At 40.0% G+C, this 22241-nt stretch overlaps 1 protein-coding gene across 1 annotated transcript; it reads left to right on the top strand.

Moving 5' to 3' along the window:
• The first annotated feature begins 524 nt into the window (after positions 1 to 524).
• Positions 525 to 20698, top strand: GNPDA1 (glucosamine-6-phosphate deaminase 1). Its single transcript, XM_075209704.1, has 7 exons — positions 525 to 795; positions 4478 to 4607; positions 6981 to 7082; positions 15139 to 15321; positions 17255 to 17439; positions 17817 to 17991; positions 20291 to 20698. Exons 2-7 carry the CDS (start codon positions 4484 to 4486, stop codon positions 20389 to 20391), a joined length of 870 nt encoding a protein of 289 aa, XP_075065805.1. The 5' UTR covers positions 525 to 795; positions 4478 to 4483; the 3' UTR covers positions 20392 to 20698.
• Positions 20699 to 22241: the final 1543 nt, after the last annotated feature.

Here is a 22241-nt window from a genome sequence, read left to right as displayed (position 1 = left end):
TAGCCTAGGCTGGCTGCTCTAGGGCTGGTTAAGCTGTTTGGGGGTGGCATGCTGTTTTTTGACTGACAACTGCTGTCACTTTTTTTGCTCCACTTTGTTTCTTTTGCGCTGGCCTGGCTGTGCAGGGAAATGTTTTTATAATTCCAGCTGAAGGAGAGTTGTTTATCACCGCACTCATTTTCTCTAATATTTGTGTCAGTGTCTGTGGTGTTTTTTTCCACTGGATTTACTGGTGCTGTTCACCTTTATGGACTCCGTTCAACAGATCTATGGGAGCTGGTATGCTAGTGAGAATCCATGCCCTCTTGGATGGTCCCACATGGGAGGCATTAACCTTTTAGTACTCCTGGGTGCAGCATTAATTTGGAATAATGGGTAACTTAATAATGGGTAACTTAATTTTTGGGAGAGATCCTGAAAGGACTGTACCCTTGACCATCTTTATTTTGTCGTTTTTCACTTTTTGGGTACTTTAGTTAAACCACATTATTTATGCAAGATGCTAATTTTATGTTTTTTACAAAAACTGCCATAACAAGTTTACATTAATACAACTGTGCCTTATATAGGTTACATTTCTTGGCGAAGAATTGGCAATGAAAGAAAACATTGAAATGACACATCCCAAAACCCAGAACGTTACAATGTTGTCCTGGAAAGCTCTCAGATGCAGAGTATAATCCAGCTGACTCAGCTGCCAGCCCCCTCCAACCACGTGACTTGCAGTCATATGACTTTCAGCACACAGCGTCTCTCTGCACTACAGAGAACAAGGGCACTTACTGCACAGATCGGGTGAGTGCTGAATAACTAGTGATTACCTCAATGGGTCTTGCGGGGACTGTAATTCTAGAACGTTTTATCTATATATATATATATATATATATATATATATATATATATATATATATATATGTATATGTATATGTATAAAATATGTGTATCCTTGTCTGTCTAGTGATGTCATTCTTACATGTCTATTTGTTGAGCCCGAAGGGACAGGTATTAGACAACTGTAACACGTGATTATGTTGTTCCTATTATTACATTTCAAGATGTATATATTCCAAGAAAGTTGTTAGGATCTATGTATTCCCTGTAAACAGATTTACTTCACACACAATACAGGTTTTGGGGGTCAAAGTGACATACTGCCAACTAGTCACAAAATTATTATTATATCGCAAACTTACCTACTTTTTTGTTTTGAGTTCCGGGAGGTCCAAGGACAGGTGGGCCTGTGGGGGCGGGGCTCGGAAAAAATCGTGTCGCTAAGCCCCGCCCCCATATGTAATTTTACCAATCTGTCAGGGAGTGTAGGCAACTATGCAGTATATCATTATAAAATGTACTCTGCAGAGTGTATGCTAGACATTGGAGCTGTCTATCATCAAGGGGTCAAAATATTTATTAATAATACTATTTTTATTAAGAGGATTTTTCATTAAACCATATATTTTAGTATGAATTTTAAACTATCCAACTGTTTTCAACCTCTTGTGAAACTTTTTGTAAATTTCAGGACATTTTAAGATGGAAACTTCCTATCAATTGGGACCAGGGTTTATGATCATGGTATATGATCTGCATTGTTATTTCCCTACACCTCTAACAGCAAGTTGTCCCATCCCCTAAAATTATACAAAGTGTGGTGTCGCACTACCACAAAGCACTACCTTTTATTGCTTAGCTGTAGTGATAGGTTGGAGTGAAGGGAATGTTCCCCTGCAGTCACATGGGAGTGTTTAAGCTCAGAAAACTCTGCCTCTGCATGGTTTAGTCCAGGGCTGGCCAACCTGTGGCTCTCCAGGTGTTTTAAAACTAAAAGTCCCAGCATACCCTGTCAGCAATAGGTTGGCTATTTACTGGCACTTGGAGAGCCACAAGTTGGCCATGCATGGTTTAGTTGCTCCTGTGTGAATGAGGAGCATTCCCCTTCACTTCAACCTGTGTGACTCTACCTTAAGTCTCATTACCCACTGGCATTTGTAAAATACCAGGGACTAAGCATGTTTCATGTTTGACAGTATAATCAGTACTTGCAATTGCAGTTGTGTGTGGGAGCTAATGGAAAAGACACCAAAGACTCCATTGTGTATAAAAAAAAAAACTCCAATGCAAACGCTCCTGACTGCAAGTGCAGTGGTATGGGGTTATTGGAATCAATATATTCCATTCCTGTATTCCATTTACAAGCATTTACTAGTGTCAAAATGACTCTACTAAAAGCATGTTTACTTGATTTTTACACCTGCAGATAAGGGGCTTTAGAAACAATGCAGTGGGAATAATGATTATTGTATTTTTGCCTACAGCTATGAAATGTTATTAAAAAAAAATAATAGTCATTTAATGTAATTTAATGGTGAATAATTGCGGTGCTGAGATATTACAGGGAATGGGGAATATTCACTAACAAATGTGCATTTACAAAAATATAGTGATTTTTATTTGAAGAAAATTCACAATGAACTATCATAAAATGTACTTGACTGAATGACCAATAGGGAGAAGTACACGTGGGGCTGATGTGGATTTTGAACACATTTGCATTGAAAAACACTGACGTAAAATGTGTTCACAAAAAATGCAATTGCGCAAATATGCAAAGTTGGATGAATTGAAAGATGCATGCAGCTCTGCACCAGTAGCATTGGTGACAGATTTATGTCTGGGTAACACCAGATACACATATACCCAATTATTTATATTTTGGTTTTGATAGTGAATTACGTATTCGCTATTAGGTTGTAATAATATTTTTTAAAAAAACCTCTCAGATATTGCAGGTATAACTCTCCTCATGTACAAATAAAATCTTGATAAAATACACTCCCAAAATCACACAATCTCAATGAAAAACAACTCAAAATCAATCTATATAGAGAATATATATTATAATGTAAATTGGATTTGTGAGCACAAAAAGCTTCTGACCAAAGGGAGATATTGCAAGCTCTCAATATTATCAATAGCAGGAAAAGTAGAAAACCATCCGCGCTACATGTATTACACTAGATCCAGTAACAATTTAATGATCATCTGGCTTATTACTGATTATTGTGGATATGGGAATAATGGAATTAATATGTCCTACACCTACTGATTATTATGAAGAGAGCACCTATCGGCTTCACAGGTGAATCCACAAGCAGCCAATCTGAGGCAGCTAGCTAGAGCTGATAGCCATCATCAGTGTGTATTTGTACTTGCTCTCATGCAAACAATACAGCTACTGACAAGCATATATGTGTCTCTGTGCAGGTCTAAATCTGGTTGCAATTATGCGAATATGCCCTTATTGTACTTGGCCTATGTTACATCTTCCCATCCCCTCCCCTGTCCTGCCTCTCCAGCCCCAAGCAGGCACATGTGTCAGATGTGAGCAAATCTCATATGCGGCTTATTTGTGGGCACGTTTAGTACAGATTTAACTCTACGTAAACAGGCATAAGTCCAACTCTCCATTGGGTCCTTGGTGTTCACAAGGATTGCTGGATGATCCAAGGTTCTGTGTATCTTCTTGGCCTTTGGCTCTTTCAGTGTCTTTTCTGAATATGGAATTATATATCTCTAGGGATCAACAATCTCTTCCATGTTCGGAAGGGTATTGCTTTGATCTGTTATGTTTCCCCATGAGGAATACATATTAAACTTGACAGCAAGCAGGCCTCTAAAATATAGGTTTCCTTCATCAAGCTATATAAATCACTGGTTTCCTTCATCATCATCATCGTCATCATCATTGAAACATAAAATAGATGACGTAAAGATTGCTATAATTTCAAGTAGGCTCACTTCATCTCCCTGTGACTGGGATCATAAATTATATTTGAAGCTCAGTGTGGCAGCATAATTGTAACAGGATTTGCACCGTGTTCTATGTATATGGTAGTATGACATCCATATTTATTTATTTTGCACAGAAAACTTTATTTATATAAATTTATTTAGAGAACAGGTGAATTTCTAATGTGACAGCTTCTGCGCTACTTCCTAAATAATAAATCCTGAACACTCGAAATGTTCTTTTAGGCACTATTATCCGGAAAACACATTGATTAAAACTATTATCTGAAGGTGATCTTGGCAACAACAACAAAAAAAACAGCTTCTAATGTTGTTTTCTTAAATATTTTTTTTATGAATTAACTGTTTTACTTAAATCCCCAGCTCTAATTTGCCTTTAATGAGCAAGACAGTTTTTGAGGTTCACATGTTTCATCATAAATAACTTTATTTGTGCATTTATTAAAATTAATTTTATATTGTTTTCTTCAAGACCGATAAGGATTTATTTGTGTAGCATGTGATATATAAATACTTATTATATAATTATGCAAGGAATCCCCATTTTTAGAGGCAGCACCAGGGCATTTTTTTTTTATATCTAATTTTATATTTATAGAGATGATGTGCTTTGTTACCCCAATTTTCATGTCTGCTGTATTCATAATAAAAATGATTATTATTTTAGATAAAAATGAAGCTTATCATACTGGATGATTATGACCAGACTAGCGAGTGGGCCGCAAAGTATATTCGAAATCGCATCATCCATTTTAAACCAAGTGCTGAAAAATACTTTACGTTGGGACTTCCGACAGGTAAGCTGTATGCAGCACGCTGACCGTTGTTTTCTTAAGAGCGCATTAGGTCAATTCTGCTTTATGGATTTGTGCACTTGTCAACAGCTGAAAGTGTGACTTGCTTCTAGTGGGTGGGACAGAAGAGGGAGGCGGAACATACAGAGGAGAGGAGAGGAAAGGGAGCAAGTGGACTGGATGGGAGGATTGCTTCCGGCTGATCCAATTAAACATACAGTATGGTGAGTGGTCCCAGGGGCAAGTCCACCCACCAGGAACCCCAACATTGCCAAGGTCGGCCAATTCCTAGTAAAAGGGAGAAAGAAATCTTACTGCCTAGTGACTTCAAGGGGGTGAGATCTATATGCCTCTATTTTGAGACCTAAAAATGTAAGAAATCATTTGGCCAAGAGTTAATTTAAAGTTCCTAATGGTCAAATATGGTTGTCCTCAAATAAACACAGTTATAAATGTAGGGATTATGACTTGCCACAAGTTGCACTGATTGAACATTTCACAAAAAAATACAAAATATATGAGAAGGAACTCAAAAGGGACTGTCAAGGGTGTCCCTGAACTGATTGATCAAATAAAAAATTATCATAAAATGTATACGAATTACGTTACCTTTGAAGTTTTGGAATGATTGTGACCCCCCCCCCTCCATGCACAGTGGAGACTGTTGTGTCTATTTTTCACCAAATGAGGCTAAATGCATCTCCTGAACAGGGCCAACAGGACGGTTTGATGTGTATGATATATATTTTTTTTTGTATTGGATATATCCTATTGTTATATTATTGTTATCAGTTTCATTGGCTACTTTTGACCTGAAATATTTCCTTTGAATTGTTGCTGACATGTTTTGCAAGTGCAAAGCTGAAACAGTGCTAATGTTTAGATAAGGTTATCATAAAAAAAGAATTATTACAATGGAAATCACAAACTACTAGCTATGAAATTGATATTGGAAGATTGGGCACTTTGTCCTATCACCTTCTATATGGATCATAAACACATCAGGCCTGATTCATTAAGGAAAGCAAAAAAAATAAGTAAGTTCACTTTGGCAAAACCATGTTGCATTGGAGGGGGAGCTAAATTTAAAATGTGGGGACAGATTTATATTTGTGGTAGGACATGTCCTAGATCATCTTTACATTTCAGTGTACAAATAAAGCTATCAAGTATTTGTGTGCTATATGAAAAAACAGCTAGTATTTCGCTTATGTGCAAATTAATAAACTAATTTGTACCCCTTACATTGTGACATAGCTTGTCCAGGAGAAAGCTTACTAATTTTATTGCCTTACTTCCCTTAATGAATCAGGCCCATCAAGTACTTATTGACCAGGATCAAAAATGTGAAAGATGATGTTCCTTTCATCCGTTATATACCTGGAGGGCTCATTAGGACCTTTGCATTTTAAAGCTAATTTTTGCATTCTGGTAATGGCCTCTTGTCTGCCCATAGGTAAATATTTGTAGTTATTGGCCTGCACCCCAAACTCTAATCCTCTAAAGTTATGCCTAGCTTCCAAGTTTACAGATCATCATGGTATTCTGAAAATCATGTAATTGTTTGTCGGAACATACAAGTAGCCTCTTCTGTTACTGATCTGCAGGCTTCTAATGATTTTAGTTCTTTCGGTGGTAGAAGACTAATTCTCTAATATGTTTAATTCTATTCCTTTTAAGGCATGCCATTTGCCTCTTACCTTGATAAATGATTTAGGAAAGAGCTCTTTCGACTTCATCTCCTGCCTTCCTCACAGTTTGCTGTAGGATAATTGTGCAGGTCCTGTAAAAATTGTGAGCAAGTCCAGGTGAAGGTGAGAAATAAGCAACCAGTATGTGCAGGTAGAAGACTGGTGCTAGTGCCCTGTCGTCACATGATACCTGGCCTCATGGATCTTCTAATGTATCTGTTTATAATGTAGAAGGGATTTCTGGTGACCTAACACACTGATGTCGTTATATTTATTGACGGAAAATAAGAAGCCACTTTTAACCTGTCAGTAAGAATGGTCAGTCATTAACAATTCCCTCTCTCCTGATGCTACAATAATACAAAAGTGACACCAAAGAGTTTGAGATTGTGTAGCACTGTGAACCATGTAATTGCCAACCCTAAAGCCATTTTTGTTGCTAACAAGGTTTCATATTTTCAGTTTTAAGCAAATTTAGATATAGCTTGTAAATGAGTATTAGAAATGTATGGACAGCCAGTGAAATTTAGTAAAATTTTCAGTCATAGTTTACAAAAATAAATAGAAGGAAGTGAAATTATTAAAACATTTACTTTCAGTGAAAACTGATTAGCGTAACTATAGTTCCTGGTCTCATTACCATATTGTAATTGTAATATTTGTTTATTTTGTTCAAACCATACAGGAAGCACGCCATTAGGATGCTACAAGAAGCTAATACAATACCATAAAAATGGAGACCTTTCCTTTAAGTATGTGAAAACCTTCAATATGGATGAGTATGTGGGTGAGTTCTCAAGCGAGAGGTCGCTGTGTGTTTCACAGCCAGAATTTAGACCCCTAAATGTCAGTTCGTTATTTTCATGTGATTCATTGCCCTATAAGGTTAAAGTTAAGGGTGCTTTTATATGTTTTTGATTTTGAACACCTACTTTTTTGCAGACTAAAAAAGAAAATTCCTATATTTTTGAGATGGATTCTTCACAAGTGAATGCTCAAGTAAAGCTAACAAACATGCTATCACTTTCGTATAGCTGTGAACGCTGAAAGCGCTGTTTCATTGTAGTCTATGAATCAATAACGTGAAAAGTTGGCAGCTTCTCTTGATATTAATCAATACATAAATGCAAATAAATCCAGTTCTATAGTCATGGTCAAAAATATTTGCACCTTTGCCGTTTTTTCTAATCACTATTTATTCCAGAAAATAATTGATATTAAAATGATAGTTTGGTATCCATATATTTATTTTTCGGTTTGTAGTGGAATAAAACAAAAAACCCCATAAAAGTGGTATATTATTACACACAGAAATCCTCAAATGGGCCAGACAAAATTATTGGCACCTTTTAGGAAAGAAAAAGAGCTTGTTATCTTCCTTCCTGCCAGAATCGCCACATCCCCTCAAACCTTACTCACTGTCCCAAAATGTCCTTAGTCTCCGAAGCCCGCTGCCTTGGTGTCACACTTGACTCCGCCCCTGCTTTATTCCTCACATCCAGACTCTCTCCCAATTCTATTGATTCCACCTTAAAAACATAGCCAGAATGCACCCTTTTCTTACTCAACATGTTACTAAAACTTTTATACATTCTCTCATCATCTCCCGTCTTGACCACTACAACCTCCTGCTATCTGGCATTTCCGACACCCATTTATCCACACTTCAATCCATCCTAAATGCTGCTGCAAGACTGATCTTCCTCTCTAACAGCTCCACATCTGCTGCACCACTTTGCAAATCCCTACACTGGATCCCTGTGTCCGCCAGAATCCAATTAAAATTACTCGCCTTTATCTACAAAGCCCTCAACACCACCACCCCATGATGCATCTGAAATCTCATATCAAAATACTCTTCCTCCTGCCCTCTTAGATCTACCTCTGACCTGTACCATGTCTTGTCTCTGGTAACCACCTCTCATTAATGCCTACAAGACTTCTCCCGTGCTGCTCCCCACTTATGGAATTCCCTACCACGCAACACCCAATCAGGCTTACCCACAGCCTTCAAATCTTTAGACGTTCTCTAAAAACCCATCTCTTTTATAAAGGTTACCTTTTCCCTGATGATACTATTTACACTAATATACACTCGCAGCTGTATCCACTCTAAGCCACATTCGCTCCTCTTGTTTCAGCTGTGCCCTCTTCCACTTATAATGTAAGCTCTCTAATGAGCAGGGTCCTTCATACCCTTTGTTTTCATGACTGCATTTCTTTAATCTGCTTTGTATGTCTTTGTTTCATGTATGTCCTGTTTTCCCTACTGTACAGCGCTGTGGAGCATTGTGGCGCATTACAAATCTACGATAAGAATAGGGATGTGCACCGGCCACTTTTCGTATTTTGGGTTCTGATTACCTTCAGGTTTTGGGTTCTAATGGGTTTTGCCAAAACACCCCCCTCAAGGTTTTGGGTTTTGGGCTCGGTTTTTTTTTTTTTTTTTAAAAAGCATAAAAACTGCTAAAATCCAGTTTTTGTTTTTTTTTCACTACTACGCTATTATTAACCTCAATAACATTCATTTCCACTCATTTCCAGTCTATTCTGAACACCTCACACCTTACAATATTGTTTTTAGGCCAAAAGGTTGCACCGAGGTAGCTGGATGACTAAGCTAAGCGACACAAGTGGGCGGCACAAACACGTGGCCCATCTTAGCAGTGGCACTGCAGTGGCAGACAGGATGGCAGTTTGAAAAGCTAGGCCCCAAAGAGGTGCAAGATGGAATTGTCCTTGAGCCCTCCCACCCACCCTTATGTTGGTGAAATAGGACATGCGCACTTTAACAAACCAATCATTTCAGCGACAGGGCCTACCAAACTACTGTGGCTGAAATTATTGATTTGTTTGGGCCCCCACACAAAAAAAGCTATTCATCTCTCCCTGTACAAAGTAAACTGGCTCTACTGAGGCAAGATGTCGTCCTCATCCTCTGATTCCTCGACCCCTTCAGTGTGTACTTCCTCATCCTCACACATTATCAATACGTCCCCGCTGGACTCCACAATCACAGGTCCCTCTGTAATCTCTGGAGGCCATTGCTGGTATTCATTGAAGAATTGATAATTCATTTTGATGAACATCATCTTCTCCACATTTTGCGGAAGCAACCTCCTTCGCCGCTCACTGACCAGGTTCCCCGCTGCCCTAAAAACTCTTTCCGAGTACACACTGGAGGGGGGACAACTCAGGTAAAATAGAGCCAGTTTGTACAGGGGCTTCCAAACTGCCTTATTTTCCTGCCAGTACAAGTAAGGACTGTCTGACATGTCTACTTGGATGCTGTCAGCAAAGTAATCCTCCACCATTTTTTCAATGGTGACAGCATCCAATGCAGCGACAGTAGACATGTCAGCAATCGTTGGCAGGTCCTTCAGTCCCGACCAGATGTTCTCTGCATCCCCGCCAGCGGGTCGTTTAGGAAATCTCAGCTGTTTCCTCGCAGCCACAGGTGTGGAAGAAAATGAAGGAGGAGCTGTTGCCATGTCACGGTCCTCTTCAGATGACAATCTCCTGATCAGCAGGTCTTTGCACCGCTGTAGACTTGTGTCCGCCGGAAACAGAGACACAACATACGCTTTAAACCGATGATCGAGCATGGTGGCCAGAATGTATTCCTCTGACTTTAAAAGAGTGACCACCCTCGGATCCTGGCAAAGCGTACGAAGGGCTTCATCCACAAGAGCTACATGCTTTGTGAAATCGCAATGGTTTACCAGCTCCTCCCTCACTTTCTCCAGCTGCTTCTGCAACAGCCTGATCAGGGGAATCACCTGACTCAAGCTGGCAGTGTCGGAACTGACTTCTCGTGTGGCAAGTTCAAACGGCTAGAGAACCTTGCACAACACGGAAATCAGTCTCCACTGCGCTTGACTCAGGCGCATCCCCACTCCTTTGCCTATGTCGTAGGTGGCTGTGTAGGCTTGAATGGCCTTTTGCTGCTCCTCCATCCTCTGCAGCATATAGAGGGTGGAGTTCCAGCGCATCACAACCTCTTGTTTGAGGTGATGGCAGGGCAGGTTCAGGCTTTTTTGATGGTGCTCCAGTCTTCGGTAGGCAGTGGCAGAATGGCGAAAGTGTCCCGCAATTGTGCGGGCCACCGCAAGCATATCCTGCACACCCCTGTCACTTTTAAGATAATGCTGCACCACCAAATTTATTGTGTGGGCATAACATGGCACGTGCTAGAAATTGCCCATATGTAATGCCCGCACAATGTTACTGGTGTTGTCCGACACCACAAATCCCCAGGAGAGTGTAAGTGGGGTAAGCCACTGCGAGATGATTTCCCTCAGTTTCTCTAAGAGGTTGTCGGCGTTGTGCCTCTTACTGAAACCGGTGATGCACAACGTTGCCTGCCTTGGAACGAGCAGGCATTTCGGAGATGCTGCTACTGATGCTGCTGCTGCTGTTGCTGCGGAAGGCGATGCATCTACCCAGTGGGCTGTCACAGTCATATAGTCCTTAGTTTGCCCTGAACCACTTGTCCACATGTCCGTGGTTAAGTGGACAGTGGGTACAACCGCATTTTTCAGAGCACTGAGGACACTTTTTCGTACTTCTCTGTACATCCCGGGTATCGCCTGCCTAGTGAAGTGGAATCTAGACGGGATTTGGTACCGGGGACACAATACCTCCATCAACCGTCTAAATCCCACTCCACTGATGTCGGACACCAGACGCACGTCTAACACCAACATAGCTGTCAAGGCCGCAGTTATCCGCTTTGCGATAGGATGACTGCTGTCGTACTTCATGCTCATGGCAAACGACTGTTGTACGGTCAATTGCTTAGTGAAAGACGTAGCGGTCTTACGACTTCCCCTCTGGGAAGATGACCGACTCCCAGCAGCGGCAGTAGTAGGCGTAGCGCTGCAGGATCCTCCGGAAGAATCCCGGATTGAAGAGGACTCAGTCATGCCAGTGACATAGCCTGCAGGTCTATCTCTGATCCAGATCGAGGAGGAAATTGATGAGGAGGGTGTTGCTGGTGTGGATACAATGGCACCAAGGGATTTAGGTGTCCCTGGACTGCTGACGGTCCTAGCCACAGTTCCTGAACTAAACACATAATTATGAAGGTTCTTCAGGTGACGTATAAGGGAGGATGTCCCTAGGTGGCCAAGATCCTTACCCCTGCTTATTGCAGCTTTACATAAGGTACATATGGCAATACATTTGTTGTCCGGATTGGGATAGAAATAATTCCAGACCGAAGAGGTGGATTTATTGGTCTTCTGGCCAGGAATGACGATGGGCTTTTTCATCCCATGGACAACAACTGTTTCCCCCCCCTGGTGCCTCATTTAAGAAAACCACATCGTCAAGTTCTTCAGCGCCAGCTACATCAATATCCTCCTCCTGGTGTACAACATTGACACCTTCATTATCCAAATCTGGATCTGCACTGTGGGTGATCCATCCAGCATATGCATAGGGCATGCTGCAAATGGTGGAAGGAGCCACCTCTTCCCGTACAGTGATGGGAAGGTCAGGCATCGCAGCCACCTTGGACTCTCCTTGGGGATTTGTGATGCCATGTCTTTAGAAGGCAGAGTTGTTTGCTGTGTTTTTGATGACGGCTTAACTCTCTTAAATTTTTTTTGATCATTTGAGTGACCTTTGGCTTTTTGGATTTTACATGCCCTCTACTATGACATTGGGCATCGGCCTTGGCAGACGACGTTGATGGAATTTCATCGTCTATGTCATGACTAGTGGCAGCAGCTTCAGCATTAGGAGGAAGTGGTTCTTGATCTTTCCCTACTTTATCCTCCAAATTTTTGTTATCCATTATATGCAGCACAAGAGAGCGTGTACCCCTAAACCACACACACTCGGCGAAGGCTTTAAAAAATGATATGCGGCACAGGAGAGTACCACTGGACTGGAGTTATACAGCAGTACCACTGGACTTATACGGCAGGATCAGTGGACTTATACAGCAGCACAGCACAGGACAGCACCACTGGATTTAAATAGCTGTACTACTGGACTGGACACAGGACAGCACCACTGGAATTATGGCAGCACCACCACTGGACTGAGCAGGACAGAGCACAGGACACCACCACTGGAATGACCAGGACACCACCACTGGACTGAGCAGGACAGAGCACAGGACACCACCACTGGACTGAGCAGGACAGAGCACAGGACAGCACCACTGGACTGAGCAGGACACCACCACTGGACTGAGCAGGACAGCGCACAGGACACCACCACTGGACTGAGCAGGACAGAGCACAGGACAGCACCACTAATGAGCAGGACAGAGGACACCACTAACACACCCTCCCTCTTCCCTCTCCAATGCTCGAGTGAAGATGGCGGCGGAAAGCGGGGGAATAATATGAATCCGGATCTCGCGAGATCCGACGGCGGTATGATGAGGTTTTGCCTCGTTCTAAGTTTTGCGATCGGCGGGAATACCCGAACAGTGCTCGGATCAGGCTCGGATCTTCACTGTTCGGGGATGTTATGATTTGACAAATCCGGACCCGCTCATCTCTAGATAAGAATAATAATTAGATTACAAGCAGGTGATTCTCCTTTACCTTGCATTTGGTCACCTGCTGGTGCCTGTAATATAAAACTCACTGATTTAAAAAAGCTTGAATAGAGAAAAGGATTCATTCTATTGTTTTGTGTCACTGTGTGTACTGTATTGAGCATAGAGAAAATAAAGAAAGACTGAGATTTGTAGCCAAGCATGGACAAAGTTAATCGAGCTCTAGAGAACTAGATGTTCCCATTTCAACCTGGCTTAATGTTCATAGTACTTTAAGATCCATTGCACTGTAGCCAACCTCCGTGCATGTGACCGCAATAGAAAAACTTGATTTAATATTGTAGTGCATGATTGTTAGAAAGGTGGAGAAAGCACCTCGATCAACTGGCAAAACAAATTCAAGTTGACCTTTGGACAAAAGGTACGGTAGTTTCAACATGCACCATCAGTTGTCAATTCAGTGAAATTGTGTTATATGGTAGGAAGACCAGGAGGGTCCCCCTGTTGATAGAGGGACATAAGAAAATCCAAATGGAGATCGCCAAATCACCTGAGCAAACTATATTTCTGGGAATATGTCCTGTGGACAGATGAGACTAAATTAGAAGTTTTTGGTAAAGCACATCATCCTTATCTTTACAGAAAGTAAAATGAAGCTTGCAAAGAAATAAAACACTTCCTATAATGAAACATGGAGGATGTTTGTGTTGTTTTGGGGTTGCTGGGCTGTATTTGGTCTGGGTGTCTTGGGCATCATGAAATCTGGAGATTACCAGGCCGTTTTGGTTCACAATGTTGAATGAGTCAAAAAGGTGGATCTCCGTTGAAGATCATGGTTATTCATTGACCCTTAGGATGTAAGCAGGGCACGTCTTCCCTCGTGTCTCCACACCTGTTCTTCTGCTCCATCCTTACTCCATTTGTCTGTCCCGGAGTTTCTGAAGAACTGGTATTTTGTGTTTACTGTTCTGTACTGTTTAATCCTGTATGGTTTACTGTTTGTACTATGTACGGCGCTGCGGACACCTTGTGGCGCCTAACAAATAAATGATGATAATAATAATAATAATTGATCCCTAAATACACTTCAAAAGCACCCAGGAATGGATCGGAACAAGATGCTGTTGTGTTCTCAAGTGGCTGGCAATGAGTCCAAATCTAAATCCCATAGAACACTTGTGGAGAGGTCTTAAAATAGCAGTTGGGAGAAGGCACCTTCAAGTCTGGGAAAACTGGAGCACTTTGCACAGGAAGTGTAGACCAAACTGCCAGCAGAGAGGAGCAGGAGGTGTATCCATGGCTATAGGAATTGGTTGATTGCAATTATATTGGCCAAATATTGTTGTTAGTTTGAACTTCTGTTTAGAGGATTTTTGAAAATGGGTGACAATAGTTTTGTTCACGACTATAGTTGGAAACCATTGCACATACATATATAAACCGAAACAATGGGTTAAGAGACCTCTGCTTAAGAATGTTTCCAATCTAAAGGGGAATATGGAGACACCAGCAGAATGCGGAGCAGGGTGTAGAGGTTGTGTTATTGTGGGCTTTGTTGTCTGTTTTAATTTCTGAATAATAGAGCAAGGTGTTTTTCTTCAACTTATTGTCTATGATTAACCATGGTTCACTGCCAAATCAACTGCTCTTAATAGCCTTCCAACAAATATTACACCACAAAGAAGCCATAATTCATAGCAATAACACTTCATTAATTGGTATTAAGGTTCGCCTACATGATTAGTGTATTTTGATTTAATTTATAAAAATATATCTGATATACACAGGCTGTCGCAGACGGTTTCATAACGCATTGCCCATGTTGGCGATAAACAGTAACAATAACTGTACATTCTCTTACAGAAGTAAGGAAACATTTTTTTTTTAAAAAAAGTTTATTTCAATTAGTTTTACTTTATTCAGATTTCTTGAGATGTATAAAATATTGAAAAAAAATACTCATAAAGCTCATACTATTGTTATTGACAACTGGAGTGTCGACTGATGTAGGGATCAATGATCACAGTCAAAGACCCCTGTTTTCTGACGTGTAGGAGGGTCGCTACTTTCTCTTAATGACAATGGATTATTAAGTCTAGGATGTACAGTCATTGAGCATCATTCTGGTGGTAGTGAAGCTCGTGTGAAAGGTAGCTTTGAGACCCTATGAGAATTGGTGATTACTGAAAGTGTCTCTATTAGAGTGAGCAAAGATATCTCTTTAAGTATTCCCACACCTGTTATAAAATGAAAAGGTTCCACATATTTATAATGAGAAAATCCACAAGCACAGACCTATTATATTGAATAATTTTCTGACTCGCAGGCCTGCCTAGAGATCACCCGGAAAGCTATCACTCATTTATGTGGAATAACTTTTTCAAGCACACTGATATCTGTGCAGAGAATGCGCACATCTTGGATGGAAACGCTCCAGATCTACAAGCAGAGTGTGACTTATTTGAAGAAAAAATTAAGGCTGCTGGTGGGATCGAACTGTTTGTTGGAGGTGAGAAAATTCAATTAAATTACAGTATTGTATTATCTATTTGTATCCCAACATGAGTCATAAAGTCGTTGAATGGAGAAGTAGTTTACTATAATTCAGAATAAAGGAAACCCTAACATCAAGTATCATTATGCCACCAGATGAGCATGACCAAGGCATATTGAATATAATGGTTTCATGCTCCTCAAAACCACAATAAGCACTTGTGCTCTGTGAATTCTTTGTTAAAGAGAAAGGTGATATATCACAATGGCTTTGTTTATCTTGGCATTTACGTTGCCCTCTATGGCATAATTAAACCTAAACCATGCACAGGAGATGCACCCCTCACCATAATAGAGCCACCAGAGCCTGTAGGAAGCAAGCCTACTACAGGCTTTTTTGGTGTACACTATAAATGTACTCTTCTCCTGGTTGATAACCGGGTGAGTCAGAGTCTGAATGATATCCACTGGTAAGTAGACCAGTGCCTGATTTGCACTAATTCACACGCAAAAATGCATTATGAGTTGTAGTAGCAGGGTTATAGGTTTATGCACTTCAGTCCAAGCATAGATCTCAATGGACTGTACTTGATGACACTGCCTCCTCATGTATTTATCCATATCTGCAGACATATGAGTCAGTTACTCATCTGTGTTACGTTACATTTTAAACCTTTGTCCAGAGTTACCCCTGGTTGATGATACTTTGATGCCAACATTCCGTACGTGGTAAAATATTGAGTTAAGCAGTATTTGTTTCTGTAGCTTCTGTATTCTTTCTTCAGGGTTTTCAAAGTACTGTGCCTGCCCAATATTTTTTTTTTTATTTTTTTTATACACAATCATGGTAAGATCTTAAATGCTTAATTAACTTGTGACTCTTTAAGTTGAAGCATCTTTGCATGAGTGTGAAAGATACCGGGGATACAACACTGTAACCTATAGATCTCTAAATGTTGTGGATTTATAAGTCCAGTATTATCCTAGTTCTAGTTTCACAGAAACTGCAGAGCCACAGGTTAACTGCAGCAGTTGTGGCGCTAGAATTCCCAGTATTCTGAGACGTCTAGTGGAGAGCCACTGGTTACCTAAGCAGCATTGTATACAGTATGTTTAGGCATCCGTTGTCTCCCCCATTGTTCGACAAGTACAAGTTCCAGGATGTAGGTATTTCCTCAAAAGCAAGAGAGCTAAAAGTTGCCTTTTACCCTATGTTTCCTGTTCACAGTATTCTTTCTTTTTTTTTTCTTTTTCTTTTTTTTCTTGATTCATGTTTTAGTTTTTGTAAATCCTGCAGTTGGGTGAGTTTAAAGCACAGTTGGCGCTGGAATATTCATATCAAGAACAGAAGCCCAGAAGATTTGTATTTTATGGCTTTTTTTCTTTTTTTAAAAGAGTATATATATTATTTTTTTTACATTACAGTGCTCATATTCTGTTCCACCGTCATTTTGCTGCCAAATATATTATTAATACAAGTATGCTTTTAAAAATGCCATTTCACTTCTATTTCACCTTTTTTTTTTAAAAAAAACCCATCATGTATAATCCTAGCAGATTCAAATTGGAGCACTGTATGTATTAGTAAATATACAAATACAAACTTTCTTCAATATTTTGAAACCAGAATACTCCAGTAAGGTATGGGTGACGTGGTCTATCTTTTACGGTATGTACCAAACATGGGCGCCATCTTGAAATCGGCCAATCGGCCCAATTCCTGTAGAGTTTTTGAAATAAAAGGGTGTACTGCGACTTTTGAATCACCCTGTATTACATATTTTAATATTTAATTGAATTATTTACATATTGCATAAACTGATATTTATTTCTTCAGTAAAATATACCATTTTGCAAAACTGTATGGCCAATATAATTCACATTCACTGATATTTGCACATGAACAAGAGCTTTGTACAAACCATGCTCCTCTCTCCTTTCAATGGTAGGGATTGGACCTGATGGTCACATAGCCTTTAATGAACCAGGGTCCAGTCTGGTGTCCAGAACCAGAGTGAAGACATTGGCTATGGACACTATTTTGGCAAATGCACGCTTTTTCGACGGAAATCTCTCGAAAGTACCCACAATGGCTCTAACAGTTGGCGTGGGAACTGTGATGGACTCAAAAGAGGTAATGATAAAACGTTCTGCAGCTTTTGAACTGCTAATAGGTGCGAATGGTTTGTTATTTATGGAATGCATCATTCTGATATCAACAAGTGTCTCTTGCAGGCTACACAATTATACGTTAATTTATAGTATTGGAGGAGAGAGGTGTCATAACCAAAACTATAATTTAAAAAAAACCTTAAACTTTTTAGTTGAATTTTTATATTGACTATTTATGTTTTCTTATGTGTTGTGTTAATTTTATAATTCTATTTCAGTATTAAATCTTCACATATTAGATGACTTGACCTACATAGAATGAATAAATGTATCGTACAGGATACTATGTTGGTAGTCGGTATACTCAATGCCATCCAACTATTCTTCTGACTTCCGTAGGTAATGATACTTATTACTGGGGCCCATAAAGCTTTTGCCCTGTACAAGGCCATTGAGGAGGGTGTAAACCACATGTGGACTGTGTCTGCCTTCCAGCAACACCCGAGTACTGTGTTTGTCTGTGATGAGGATGCAACTCTAGAGCTCCGTGTGAAGACTGTCAAATATTTTAAAGGTATATCTTTGGCATATTCTGAAATTACTGACTTTAGTCAAAGATAATGATCACTGATAGGTAAGCAGTCATTATAACATTTATTTTATGTTTCAAAACATTGAACTTCTCACAAGGTTGAGGTGTGGGTGACCTATGAAGCAAAAACATCAGGACAGTTCAGTTGGCAGATTGCTAGATGGATAATTTTGGCTAAATGTGTCTTTTTGACTTGTAAAAAGCACATAGAGGAGGTTGCTGCCCACTGGGGGACAAGTAGTGGCTGCACTGTGTCACAATCATGCTCTTTGATTTCTCAGGTGTCCAGATGTCAGACAACAAGTAGAGATTGGTATGATTAAAAAAAAAAAAAAAAAAGATTAAAAAAAATTTCTGACGTTTAAAAATTCAATTTCTGAGCTTCCCTTTTCAAACTGAAGCACTCAGTTATCTAATATTAACTGAGAGGGGCTTCAAACTGGATGAGAATGTATACAAAATGTTGCAGTAATGTACACATGTTTATTTCTTATAATTTTATTGCCAGTCTTGAAATATGCAGTCCTCAGCCTAAAAATCATTAGACAGAACTGTTTACAGTGGACATTTTAATCTTGCTGTATACTGCCATCTTGTTAGTTTTTATAGTAGACATAATGGGCTTGATTCATTGAGGACAGTTAAGCAAGTAAGGCAAAACCATGTTGCATTGGAGGGGGAGGTAAATTTAAAATGTGATGCCAGATTTATAGTTTGGGTAGTACATGTACTAGATCAACTTTAAATTTCAGTGTACAGATAAGCTATCAAATATTTGCTACATGAAAAAGCAGCCAGTACTTTCCTTATGTGCAAAATAATAAATTAATTTGCACCCCTTGCATTGTAACATGGTTTTGTTCAGAAAACTTGAGTAAGAAAACTTTCTCAATTTTTTTTTTTGCTTAACTTTCCTTAATGAATTAGGCCTAATGGGCTACAGGACAAACCATGTTACAATGCAAGGGGTGCAAATGAGTTTATTATTTTGCACATACATTAAATATATAGCTTTATTTTTTCACTGACATTTAAAGTTGATCTAGGACATGTCCTACTCCAACTATAAATCTGTTCCCACATTTTAAATTTACATCCCCCTCCAATGCAACAATGGTTTTGCACAGGTGCAAACATCCTCCTTTTTTATGCTATGTTCTCCTTAATGACTCAGGCCCAAATACTCTATGTAAAAGGCATAATGCAGGTGACATATGTAAGGCATTATGCAAGTGATACATGTAAGTCAACAAAATACATCCACAGACTCCCCCCTCCCCCCATTGTCAGCCATAAGCTGCGCAGTCACCCACCCCAAATGCCAGCCATTGGCTGCACAGGCACTTTTCCAATGCCAGCCTTTTATTGCACAGAAAAATTCTCATCTGCAATCCACTTCTTGACCACACACAAACACACACTTACACTCCAGCAATTTACCAGGCAATAGTTCTCCTGGTGTCTCCACATCTTTTGTTGCTTACTGGGTCAGATAGGCCTATGACCACTTAGCGCTCGTAGATCTAAATCACTGTGATGCAGTGACTGCGGGGTTGATGGCAAGTGTGGCTGTCATCAGATAGTAAACAGTGCACAGGGGCACATGTCGTCTGTAAAATTTGGTTATAGGAAGTGTTGGAGGCAGCCATTTGTGGAATGACAATTCATAACAATGCAGTTTACCATTTCACTGGAAACCAGTGAAGGGGCCCTTAAAGTTGCTTGTTTCACTGTACGTAGGTGCTGTTTGCACGTAAACATACATATTTAATTCTCCTGGTACTGTTTCAGTTTGCCGAAAGTTGCAGTTATGTGAAAAGCTCATGAATAATGCATACTTGCCAACATTTCATATTTTTGTTCCGGGAGCTGCCAGTAGGGGGCGGGGCCCCGAAAAATCGCATCATTTTGCAGTGGGGGCGGGGCCAAACGCTGTGAATCGCTGTGAAGCGTATTCTGCCCACTCGTGGGCAGATCAGGGACATTGCCACACTCTCTCGGGAGTCCGGGAGACTCACGCGAAATGCGGGAGTCTCCCGGACGTTCCGGGAGAGTTGGCAAGTATGGAATAATGATAGATAAAACATTGTCCTTGTCCAATCTCAGGTTCTTTCTTGACTCTATGTATATGTATATGTGTGTGTATATATATATATATATATATGTATATGTGTGTGTATATATATATATATATATATATATATATATATATATATATATATATATATGTATATTATATTACTTTTATGCTGGAGTAATTATTGTACTCTACTGTTCACAGGTTTAATGCACGTTCACAACAGACTGGTCGATCCTCTGTACAGCATGAAGGAGAAAGGAACTGAAGTTGGACAGACCCCAAAGAAACTCTACAGTGACTGAATGAGTTAAAATGACTCCCACAATCCAAGACTTGAGGCAGGAGCAGATTTAACAGCTCTGTTGCTAAACAGATCTGATCATTATGCCACCCCCATGATAAGACATATACAGGTGTGGGGACAGGTTCTCTGTGCTGTGTGGGCTAGTGTGAAAACACCATGCTGTTCCTCAAACTAACTCAAGGAATATTTGCTCCTTAATCCCAGCCTTATCATTTTTGTTTACAGTTGTCTTTATACATGCAAGAAATAACTTGTTTTTTCAACTATTGTTTTTCTATTAGAAATAAAAATAAGTTTGCATTTCATTATATTTGTATTTGCAATATTTTGCATTGAAAGGGTTGTTTGCTTTTGGACAACCTACACCTTTCAATAATGTCTCCTTTGCTCTCCGGTCTACTGCATCTGACAGTGGGGCACTTTTATTTAAGTAAATTAAATTTTCACATGCGCTCATGCTTTACAATACCAGAATAGCAGGCAGTTTGATTTCTTCAGATCTGCGTGAACTGATGAAATATCACAAACATATAGTCAAAATTGTATGTCACAGGCAACTGTTGAGAACTTATTAGATCATATTAGTATGAGACAAGGGAAGCCCTGGCAACAGAACCACTTTTGGCATGGCATACTGCTGTTTCTACTTGGGCTCTGCTTTTGAAGATGCGTTTGTATAATAGTGTTGACGTCTTCTTTGCATGTGGTGCAGTTTTACTGCACTGGTCCCAAGCAAAATTCACTACCTCTGCAGCAGACCCCTTTGACCCTGTGACAGCACCATTGTTCACACATGCATTGTGTGGTGCCACGCTCTACCATATATATATATATGTGTGTGCGTGTGTGTGTGTGTATGTATATATTAGAGATGTTCACTGACCCCCGTGTTCTGGTTTTGGTTTTGGATCTGGATTAACTTCGTGTTTTTAGTTTTGGCAAAACCGCCCTTGCGTGTTTTGGTTTTGGATCCCGTTTTTTTTTTAATCCCTATTGTTTTTTTGCTAAAATCACATATTTGTACTTTTTTTTTCCACCTACATTATTATTATTATTATTATTATTATTATTAACCTCAATAACACTAATTTCAAGTCATTTGCAGTCAATTTTGACCACCTCACAGATCAGAATATTATTTACATACACTTTCAAACAAAACTTGCAGCAGTTCTTGCCAGTGATAAGAAGAAGGCCATTGTCATGCCTGGGCATAAGACCAAAAAATCCAGCTCTTATGTGTGGAATTATTTTTACCCAAATCCTAACAACAGTTGTCTAGCCATTTGTAGCGTTTGTAAAGCCACAGTCAGTAGAGCTAGGGACCTTAACCATCTAGGAACCTCATCCATGTTATGCCATTTGAAGCAATTTCATGGTAAGCTGTAGGGAAAATAAGAAACTTATGCTAAAATAATAACAACAAGTAGTCCAGCATCAGCTAGGTCTCTTCTCTCAGCTAGATCCCGACGCCTGCAATCTACACCCACAACACCGTCCTCATCAATATCCTCAGTAGCGATCGAAGTTAGTCCTGCACCAAGTTGCTAAGGCTAGATGACTCCTCCACTATCCTGGATTCCTCTGAAGAATTCTTGAGGGTTAGTCCCACTGCTGTTGCTGTTGCTGCTGCTGGGGGTGAATCTTCATCCCAGAAGCAGACCAAGAAGAAAACTACTCGTAGTTTACAACAATTGACTGTTAAACAATCCTTTGCAAGAGGAAGCAAGTATGAAAGCTGTCACCCAGTGGCAAAGCGGATCACAGACGCCATGGTGACTAAGCTAGTATTCGATCTGTGTTCAATATCCACTATTAATGCAGTTGGTGTTAGACAATTACTTGAGG

This window comes from Mixophyes fleayi, chromosome 4 (genome assembly GCF_038048845.1).
Source record: "Mixophyes fleayi isolate aMixFle1 chromosome 4, aMixFle1.hap1, whole genome shotgun sequence".
Classification (NCBI taxonomy): domain Eukaryota; kingdom Metazoa; phylum Chordata; class Amphibia; order Anura; family Limnodynastidae; genus Mixophyes; species Mixophyes fleayi.
Note: the sequence above shows the minus strand (reverse complement) of the source record. Positions and strands in the feature narration are given on the sequence as shown.

What these genes read in the sequence shown, in the direction of transcription:
- GNPDA1 (XM_075209704.1), top strand. Translation starts at nt 4,484, where the DNA reads ATGAAGCTTATCATACTGGATGATTATGACCAGACTAGCGAGTGGGCC. An exon ending in TACGTTGGGACTTCCGACAG is followed by an intron (nt 4,608 to 6,980) that starts GTAAGCTGTATG and finishes CAAACCATACAG; the next exon opens with GAAGCACGCCATTAGGATGC. An exon ending in CAATATGGATGAGTATGTGG is followed by an intron (nt 7,083 to 15,138) that starts GTGAGTTCTCAA and finishes TCTGACTCGCAG; the next exon opens with GCCTGCCTAGAGATCACCCG.